The sequence below is a fragment of the Artemia sp. Qi Xiang Cuo genome, chromosome 18 (assembly GCF_049724085.1).
Source record: "Artemia sp. Qi Xiang Cuo chromosome 18, ASM4972408v1, whole genome shotgun sequence".
Lineage (NCBI taxonomy): Eukaryota > Metazoa > Arthropoda > Branchiopoda > Anostraca > Artemiidae > Artemia > Artemia sp. Qi Xiang Cuo.
In genome coordinates, this window is record NC_142811.1 from 32,885,035 (window position 1) to 32,895,841 (window position 10,807).

General features: G+C 33.1%; 1 protein-coding gene across 1 annotated transcript in view; it reads left to right on the plus strand.

Annotated features, from left to right (window-relative positions):
• The window catches only part of LOC148941418 (frequenin-1-like), a 229,205-nt gene extending 219,412 nt beyond the window's left edge, over positions 1–9,793 (plus strand). Inside the window, exon 7 of the mRNA XM_089104684.1 lies at positions 6,841–9,793. Within this exon, the coding sequence (XP_088960810.1) occupies positions 6,841–7,008 (168 nt within the window). The 3' untranslated portion in view covers positions 7,009–9,793. The remainder of the gene's footprint in view (positions 1–6,840) is intronic.
• The last annotated feature ends 1,014 nt before the right edge of the window (positions 9,794–10,807 follow it).

Here is a 10,807-nt window from a genome sequence, read left to right on the forward strand (position 1 = left end):
TGACAGAGTAAAGTTCAATTCACCCAATGTAGTTAACCTTTGTTCAAATGTTATATCATTGAACGCTAATGAGCCGAATCCAAGAAGGTCAATATCTACCGCCTTTGCATTGAAAAGAATTAGAGATTCTAACAATATGTAGTGTTAGTTGATTTAGTAAAATAACTTTTGTTTTATATTGTTTTATTTTAGTTTTACTACTGATGACGGTCACTGTATATGTGACCGAAATATCTAGTATTTTTGTGAATTTCTATCAATCACTGTCTATTAAAAGGATTTTATCCCTTTTTGAACTTTTATTTATCGTCATGGAAAGGCAGTGTGGTCTCCGAAATTATATAACTCGCCTTTTCCTCTGATTTTTCAAATTTAGCTCCATCTTCAGAAATATTACCTCCTTAAAAACGAGATGTACACGTGCCTGATGATCGACAAGTACGGGTATTTTGTCAAAAAGTGTCCCCAGTCAAAATTAAATATTGCAAATCAACAAGCGTATTTCTGCGTTTATTTCTTGCTACTGGTTCAGACTATATATATTGCATATTGACCCAGCCATTGGAAGATAATTTCACTAGAAAAAGGGATATTTCTGGCGAAAATGTAATAAAGTCCCAAGTAAATATTAAACTGACTGGGTATGAAGTTTCCAGATATTTCCCAAGTTAGTTAGAATTCAGTTATCTTTAATTACACAGATGTTGCCTAGAAAAAAAAAACTGTTGTAGATATCCAAGATGGATAGATTTCCATATCACAGTAAAATTATTATTTCAATCGGACGGATTGAAGGGGTGCTAAGAATTGGAAGGATTTATTAGATGTTTTCCAGAGAATTTGTCTACAGATTGTTTTGGTTACCCATCTGTTTTGCCAAATTTCAAACAGTAAGATTTAAGAGGCCGTAAGAAAAAATTTAAGTGAAACTGAAACTCCCAATGAGGGTGTAAGCAGGGAGGCATTGAATAGATGGGAGTGGAGGAGGAACGTGCGTAGCTGTGTTGGGCTCAGGTCGGTTGGTGCGGCAGTGAGTTATTAGCTAGCGGATTGAAAGTATCCGGTTAAGCGTTTTCAACCATGGAGATTTAAATGGCACCTCGTCTATACCCCAAAGTAACAACTGTTATTCATGAGTCAAAATCAAATGCTTCTTTGTATTAAGTAGTTTGTTTTTGAAAAGTATGTTTAAATGTTCACTAACTAATGGGGCTGGGAAGAGGCTTATACAAAAAGGATGATCATAAACCTTCCGTAACAAAGGAAATTTTAATCGTGCCCATGTTATGTTTCTCAGCGGCAGAACGTCAGGAAAACGGCACTAAAAAGTGGTATTTCTGGAACCATTGCAAGCTTTGGTAGAAACAAGGACACAGAGAGACTCCAAATGGAGTGCTTAAAACGTCTGGTGATGATTCTTACCATGGCAAATCCCCTGGTGCAACTTTCATTTCGATCCACCGCCGTTTTCGAGGGGTTTCAAGCTTTTTCAATAATTCTTGAAATTTTTTTTTACAATAAACTTTTCGCAATTTGTTCCTTAACAGGATACCTATATTATAGCCATTGTGTCAGAATTAACTTTGAATTGGAAATTCTTCTCATTAAATAGGGTTTTTCTCAACGTACGTTTTAAAAGTTTCGATTACTATGGCCTGTGGCTTGTCTCTTTACTAGGTATGCAGCTATTGCTGCTACAATGTTCTTGTAGTATTTGTAAAACGTTAAAATATGTTCTTCTTCCCCAGCTACCCTCTGGAACTACCTTTTCTGAGAATCAGCTTGAGTTTTGGACAGTGGCGTAATTTTGTCAAAATCCTGGGGAAAGGGGCAAAGTTGGAGCCAATCTTATCATAAAGGCAAAGATATACTAAATAAAACTGACCTGTTTCTCTGGATGCTTAAATTATGCAGGCTTATCTTATTTTTGACAAGATTTTTTTGCAAAACTAAATTCCGCTATGGGGGGGGAACTTGGGTCTGGAGGGGGCATTTGCCCCCTCCCTCCCCCATCAAAAGCTATTCCCCTGGGCTTGGGCTTACATTGAATTAAAATATTGGTTTACATGGTCATGTTTAAAAAATTAAGTTGATGGCTAATTTTCTGATAAGCGTATTCCTTTTTGAAAAGGAGTTCTACATAGACTTCTGTCACTTGCTATTTTTCAATTATTAATTTCTACAATACTTTGAATATCCTTCCGACTTACTTTCGTTAATCCATTATTTAATCATATGGAGCCTGTGCTGATGAACTCCTGGTTATCAGAAGATCCAAATCTAGCCTCTCCAAACCAGGAAAGTACATTATTGTTACATTTACATGTGTCGGGCTCTATCTTAATATTGATCTCCTTTCATTATCCTCCTTTTTTTATTGATCTCCTTTTTTTCATTATCAACCCTTCTTTGTAGAAATTTTTCAGTTTCTTTTCCCTGCTCTTTTCGTCGGTTACGTCGGTTACATAAAAAAAACACGCATCCGTGATCTTTCTTTTGCGGAAAAATAGAAAATTCCACATTTTTGCTGATAGGTGCTTTAAACCTATACAGCAGGGTTCTCTTATACGCTGAATTTTATGGCGTGATTTTCATTAAAGTTCTATAACTTTTAGGGGGTGTTTCCCCCTTTTTTTGAAAGTCAGCCAAGTTTTCTCAGGCGCGTAAATTTTGCTAGGTAAAATTGAACTTGATGAAACTTATATATTTGAAATCAGAATTAAAATCTGATTCTTTTGATGTATCTATTTGTATCAAAATTCCGTTTTTTAGAGTTGTGGTTACCATTGAGCCGGGTCGCTCCTTACTCACAGTTCGTTACCACGAACTATTTGATTAATGCTATTTTTGTGATGTTATATTTTGTTCATTGTCTTGTAATTTTTATTCTGGTGTACTCTTATATAGAAATATTTAAGTTTGTAAGGGAAAATGTATAGTGCAAGACAGGGAATTGGAGAGAAGGAGAAAGGAGCGCAGAAAAGAAAGAGAGGGAGAGAGAGAGTGGGGACGAGATTGCTCCTTTAGCCTACTTCAAGTTACTTTGATCAGTTTACTAAAAATAGCGATTAAAAGTTAATAGTAGCCTTTTGAACAGTTTTATAACTTTAAGCAACTTTATTTCTCCTTTAAAATAATGACTAATTTCGAAAAGTTCATAGCATCGTCTTTATCCCGTTTGCCTAATCAACGAAGTTTATTGAGTATTATGTGCGTAAAATTAAAGACGAAGATTGACACAACGTGTAGAAAAAAAGGACGAAGGGAAAAGATAGAAAAATAGAAGCGTGTGGAAAACAAGATAGTAAACGGCAGGTTTTCCAACAATACCTGTCATTAGTTACATATTCCAAAATAGATGTTTGGAGTTAGTGGCGCAATTTTCCGTTTGGATTTTGGCATTTCAGACCAGATATCAGAGTTGGTTATTTAAGCGTGACATAGAATACCAGAAGGATATCATTTTTTTCCATATTTTTGAAGCACCCGAATGAACAGCGTTGACAACAGAACCATAAACAACAAAACACCAAATAAATTATAGGATTTATGTAAAAAAAAACCTCGTTTAATGGACATAGATCAGGTCCGACATTGGCATATATGTAGGGGGGTGTCTCATTACCTACCCGACTTTAAGACTCAGTGTTTCAACTATCTTTGTGTAGATACAACTACCCTTTTTAATTCATCAAATTTAGCCTAGCAATTCCAAAGCTCCATGGAATGTGCCTCTATGGTGAAAAGACCCATGTAGCCCTGGGGGTGAGGATTTCCCATGATGCAAATAACACATGTAATACATTATAATTTAATAGAATGGTGGTAATTGTGTACCTACTTGAAATCAGAATTACACAAGGGTTTAAATCTGTATAACTTAAGTTCTCCAAGTAGGGCCCATGGGAAGACACCCATCTCTCCAATGCAGATATTTTGGAATTCTTTTATTTCATGATCTGAATGAAAATCGCTATTTTCAAAGTACATTTACATCGCAAATTATTTTGACTTGACTTTTTAAAAACCCTTTTTTTAATTTTTAGTGCAGTGCCCTCAGGCAAATTGGCTATGATAATTAAAAGTGCGACGTATGCCATTTTGGTCGAAAATGAGTTATGTATGGGTCGTGGGTAAACTTAGCATGAAGAATCGAATAGTGCAGTCAGAATTTTCATATTTCTTACCTTTACAAAGATAAAAAGAGACATACGCCACTAAGTGGTGTGTGTCTCTTTTTTTTTTATCAGGTCTTGTTGCAATTCAGAATGACTGAAGAGGATTATCTTTTGGAGCTATACCATGGGGACCTGGGATTTTTCTCCTTTATTTTTGTCAAGGAGAAAAAAGACATACGCCATAAAACAGAATAATTTTGAATTTGGTTGGAATACTTTAATTTAATTTATAACACTGAAAAGAACATAAAAAGATGGTCTAAAACTTGTTCCTTGTATCTCCATTAGCCTCATCCTTCAGAGCAGCCATAGCTGATAAACTTTTTTCATTTTTTGGCTCCCCTGAAAAGTTGCTAAAATGGCGGGTGTCACCATTTTAATTATCACAGCCGACCTATGATCCCCGCCATGTCATTGTATAAAAATTTTTGATAAGGAAATTATGTCGAAAAATCTATGAATTGCACCCTTTGAGTCAATATGCCCTGCAACCCCAGGGGCAAAGGCTCTAAACTATGTAAATTACCAATTGTCGATAGTAAGGTTTTTGTAGAAAAAGTGGGGCTTGTTTGATCTTGTCCATCAGATCGGCTTAAAACTCTTAAGGATTGTTTTCTAGGACAGGATTTCTCATAGTTATCCAAACATATACTCATGAAACGACCCGCATAATCAGGCATATTAAAATATGTTACATGACATCAACTTTTTAAATAAATCAATTGAAAAAACTTTTTCCACAAGACAAGTTTTTAAACGAAAAGTAAAGAGTTCTCTTAAGCTAAGAATGATCAAAAATAAAGTTAAATAATATTCTAAGCAAGATACTACCACAAATCCCAACCAATATATAAATCAGACTCAAAATGAACGGAAATCACAACAGATAGCCAAGTCAAAATCAAAACGAGCAAAAATTAGCTTAAGTAGGGCTGATAACCCTCATACCTTCTAAAGACCAGAACACAATTTGCGCTTTACTGAAAAAAACAAACAAACAAATGACCGTGGATGTCATATTACATATACTTTGTTAATTGACATATACTTCGTTAATTGACGTAAATTGACATATTTCTTCGTTAAGGTTTTGATAATTTTTGATTTATGAAAGTAAAAAAGATGAAAACATTTCAAACGTATTTTGTTATCAGTAAAGCGCAAATTGTGTTATGGTCTCGAGAACGCTTAGGGGTTATCAACCCTACTCATGTGAATTTATGCTCGTTTTGAGTTTGACTCAGCTATTTGTTGTAATTTCTGTAATTACAATATTAGACCAATGCTCCGGTCTAAACCAAAAAACCAAAAAAAAAAAAACTTTTGGCCAAATCGCTCTTTACTTAGGCAGCGCTATTGCGTTTTCTATGATAAGATATTTTTTGGTCTGATCCAAATCAAAATATTTTTGCTATCAGCCTAAGTACGGTTTGTTTTCAATGAAAAGCAGCTAGGGAAGTCAAAAGACACTATGTACCCAGGCTATCAAAAAAGTATTTCTGCAATAACTCAAAAATTGTTTACGGGGATTAAGATGGAAGTCTCAGTGAGTGTTGGAGGGGCAATGGAACTTAAGAAATTTTATTAGGAAAAAAGAAGAGAGGGTCAAAAAACGAGCCAGAAACTTATGTCCTCAGATCCATGGGTCAACGGGTCAAAATACTCAGAAAAAAAGAAAAACAAGGTGGTTTGATCCAGAATATGATAAAATGTTTTATTCTGATGCAGTAGGACTCCCCCTTGCAAGCGTAAAGTGTCACTTTAGCCTTTTGGGGATCATTCTATGGTGCCGGTAGTTCCTTTCTTTCTTGGTAAATTTTGCCCATTTTATTTTCTTCTATATTATCTATTTTAAATTCTGGTTATACAAGGTTCCATCTCTTCATCCATTGTAATGTCCGCTATTTTTTAGGTGTTTAAATTTGGTGTTTTAATTTTATTTAATTAATTAGATGTTTAATTAATTGATTAAACGCCTAATTATTTGGTGTTTTAATTAATTGAATAGGTGTTCTAATAATTTGGTGTTATAAAGAGTAGGTTAATATTTATAATAATTAAATTTATAATAAATGAATAGGTGTTTTAATTCGAATAGGTGTTATAATAATTTGGTGTTTTAATTAATTGAATAGGTGTTTAATTAATGTTTTAATTAATTAGGTGCTTTAATTTTATGATTCTTAAATTTGGTTTTGAACGTTTTAAGTTTTATTTATTCCTTCGTAAAAATGTCTTATCTTTAAAGTTTGACTTACTAGATGACTTTAATTCTGCCCATTTTTTGTTTCAATACCACTATTTACATATCTTAATTTTTTTATTTTGCGATAACGTATTTTATGTTTATTATTAACGACAAACAAGAAACATATTGCAAATAAAAACTCATAACAATTGCTAACCACATAATGGGTTATACTGGTGTCTTATACGAGGTTAAACTCTGAGATAAAAGTAATAAATATGCATCGACAATTTTAAACAATTGCTTTAGCCATGTCAGTTATTCTGAATTTTGGTAGTAACCAGTATAAAACATCCAAAAGAGAAAAAAACACCCGAAGTCCAATGACAGTATTGTAAACTAACTTATAACTAGAAATCTTTTCTAACTAACATTTTGATAAATTTGAATGATTTTTGGAAGTCTTTTTTGCAGGGTCATCACCCAGCAGACGACCCAAACACTGATCCACAGCAACGAGTTGACAAGATATTTGATCAAATGGATAAAAATAAAGACGAAAAACTTACAATGGAGGAATTCTGTGACGGAAGCAAGGCGGACCCAAGAATTGTTCAGGCTTTATCTCTAGGGGAATCTTGAAATTTTATTGTTTACTTAATATTTGTGCTCAATTTTCAGCGTTATTTAATGCTCAGCCTTCCAAAATTGAAAACATGTTTAAAACATTTTCACGAGTTTAAGATCCCTGAGTCAGCCAGGACTCAGTTTGGCGAGTCCATCAGTAATAACAATAAAAATGGGTTTAAGGTAACCGCCTCAGATAGATAAGCTGTATCGACTTTTGTTGCCTCAAAACCAGTAGAATCAACAATATATCTACTAATGAACATCGCATATCCTAATCGGCACCACAAAAGTTACAACTAAACAATTTCAACGTTACTCAAATTTCAACGTTAAAAAATTTCAACGTTACTCAACGTTAATCAAACCCCAAGAGGCCATAATTATTAATTTAGTTATTTGTTTAAACTTAATTTGCTATGAGCATCATCCCACCCCCCTCTTCTGCCTCTGTAGGAGTAGGAGTTGTTTGCACCTATGGGTAAGAGGAAATTGACTCATAAAATCGGAAACATAATTAAACCAATAAAATTATACAAAGGCTTCGAAACTAATACAGTATAACGAATGTAAGCTATACAAGGCTATACATGTACATGGCATATTTTTATACAACTGAATCTGGGCTTTTCTCCATCATTCGAAAATAAGCTTGGCTAATTTACTTTCTTTCAATATTTACTGGATTTCATGATTTTAAGAAGAAATTGTAGGATTTTGGGCTTGATTTGAATTTAAGTATGTAGAGCTAACTCTTATAAACTTACAGTCGTGTCATTTATATTATTCAGTACTGGTGCGTTATATGGTCACTTCTAAAAAGTCAAGTTTGGTTAATGCTAATGAAATAAAATAAAATAGGATGAATATATAATATTTTAGAAACAAATTTGGGCTATATATTTGCACATTAGGGGGGTGGATAAAGTATAGCATATATTAAATACGTAACCTGACCTAACCTTCGTACCTTGCCCCCCCCCCTAAACCCCCAAAAATCAACAGTTTAAATATCGTAAACGCAATAAAAACTACTCTTTGCATTCCATTTCTGAACAGCAGTCTCATGAAAATAACCATTCTGGCGGGTTTCGTCTCTCTTTAGTATATAAAAGCGACCATATAACGCACCAGTACCCACTATTCTTTTAATTTTCTCAGGGTTTTGTTTTAGTGAATAATGAACTAATAATAGGTACCGTCAAGGTTTTCGGGTTCCAAGCTTGTCAAGATGAATCCCAAGTTTAGATTTTATAAGATCCCACACATATATGTGTGGGCTGATTTAACTGAGAAACACAAAGGACCTTATTCTAGATGGTGTAGAAAAATGATCCCTTCAACTGTTTCAAACAAATGCACAATAGGCTCCTTTTATTTTTACTGTTCTAAACAAGATTCCTTTTTATTTACCCCGGTTTAAAGCACAATAAAATAATTATAAGCATTTCTCTTGTAATCTAGTTGCTTCTTATTGAAAACACCTGAAATTTGATTTTGGCATAGAAAAATTTTGATTTTGGTCGGCTACATTTCACGATGAGTCCAGACAGACTTGTAAGGAATGACAGTCTTTCGGGCTTTAGAAATGGTTTTGAGTCTCAAAAACTATTAAGATACATTTTAAAATAAGATTGGATGCATCAACATGGCTAGTATATTTTTCACTACAGATATGTATTCTAATACCCTGATTTGATGCTTTACAACAACCCAGGTATATTTTTGTTTTGTTCTTAGTTTGATATGCTTTCTTAAAGAAAGACACTGTCTACCTACATTTCAAAATAAGACTCAAAAACATTTTGATATCCTTTTTCTCCCTGAAAAATAGAAGATGAAAAAAAGGTTAAGGTTTTTGTCTGACCATATAACTTGTCAGAAAAAAAATCGAGGACTGGGAGACCGTTTTTCCAGTGTGAAAGCGTGTTTTTCCAGTGGAAAGCGTTTTCCAGAGCTTTCCGTTATTGAAAACATTTTGGCAATAACATCAGTGTATTATGTCACTGACAATCATGTTTAACTATGTATACCGGTTTAATTATGTTTGAACTAATTGTTCAGCTTTCTATGTATTGCTAAATACTTTCTATAGTGGCCTTTTGATTATTTTTTTTTGTAATTTACTGTCTGTTCAGTGTTTGTGGGAGTTTTTTAGTTGTTTGCCTTGACTGCTTCAAGTCTATTCATAAAATAGACAGAATGATTGAGACGAAAACTTCAAAGAGTTAATTTCGATTAATTTGACAATAGCTTTCTCTCTGAGAGGAGAGAGTTGTTCAAACATTTTTTTTTCCTATATACAAACTTCCCCTTGAAATTTCACCGTTGTATTTTATGTGAAACATAAAATAAGCATAAGTATTTCTGATTTTCACATCATAGGACTTATTTTTTTTATTTTGAACTGTATGTTTAACTTTTTTAAACTTCATAAAGTACGTATTGATTGTACAAAACATAAGAAGGATTATTTTCTCTACAGTGTATTCGACTAACTCCATACTCAGATATACTTAAAGCCAATGTCCACACTCACATTAAACTTGTAGTCTACTAGCTTGAATTTATCCGATTTTGCTCAGACCAAACCGCACCGGTTGGGCTTAAAAGCTCGAAACTTATCTTCAAGAGTTTTGATTTGATTAGACTTCTAAACCTTGTCATACGCTTTGAATTTCGAACTACTACTTAGCTAAAGCTTGGCTGTGAGCAACATTAAGATATATGTAATTTTGAGTTGACATTTAAATCTCAGCGTTCAGTCACAAAGGTTTAATCGAAGATCAAAGGCTCTGAGTTTTTTCATAAGGGATAAGATTGCATATATATATATATATATATATATATATATATATATATATATATATATATATATATATATATATATATATATATATATATATATATATATATATATATATATATATATATATATATATATATATATATATATATATATACATATATATATATATATATATATATATATATATATATATATATATATATATATATATATATATATATATATATATATATATATATATATATATATATATATATATATATATATATAACTCGTTTTCAAAATGAACTAGAAAGTAGAAAACGAGTGAAAAAAATAGGTGTAAAACGGATTGGGCTTTACAAAACTTGAATTTTTTAACTCGTTTTCCTTAACTCGCCTGCTTTTTCCATTTGTGCATTTATAAATTAGATCAGTTTGGTATCTATGCTATGTAAACCTCTATATTCCTTTATGTGGCTCAAATGAGAAACATCCCTCCCCACAAGGAAAAGAAAGGATCAGTTCTACAAGCCTTTTCCCCCTTGTTGCTTTACTTTACGCGCTAAAGTAAGCTTAGAGGAAGAATTTTCTCGAATTTGTCTAATGTCAATTTTCTTCTTCTCTTTGCCCTTTGTGACATGTAGGAAATAAGATCTTGTGAAACGGGTAAGTTTAAGAAGGGGGAAGGTCCTCGCTCTTGGGTTGATACACTGTTGTGTTTTATCCCCTTCTTTCAGGGACGTAATTTGCTATAGTGTAGGGGGACAACTACATGTCCATGACCACAGTTTCTCCCGCCCCCAGCTGAAATTTTTGTCTTCAAAATCTTGTCAAGACTAAGATAGGCCTACATAGGTAAGCATCCACCGAAACAGATCTTAGTATACCTTAGCCTTTATGATACTATATGGCTCATTTTGATTTTTCACTTGATCGTTATCACTTGACTTGGTAATACTTGAGCTTTGGTTCTAAATAAACAAAATTGGTTCTAAATGGTTCTAAATGAATTTCGGATCGTTT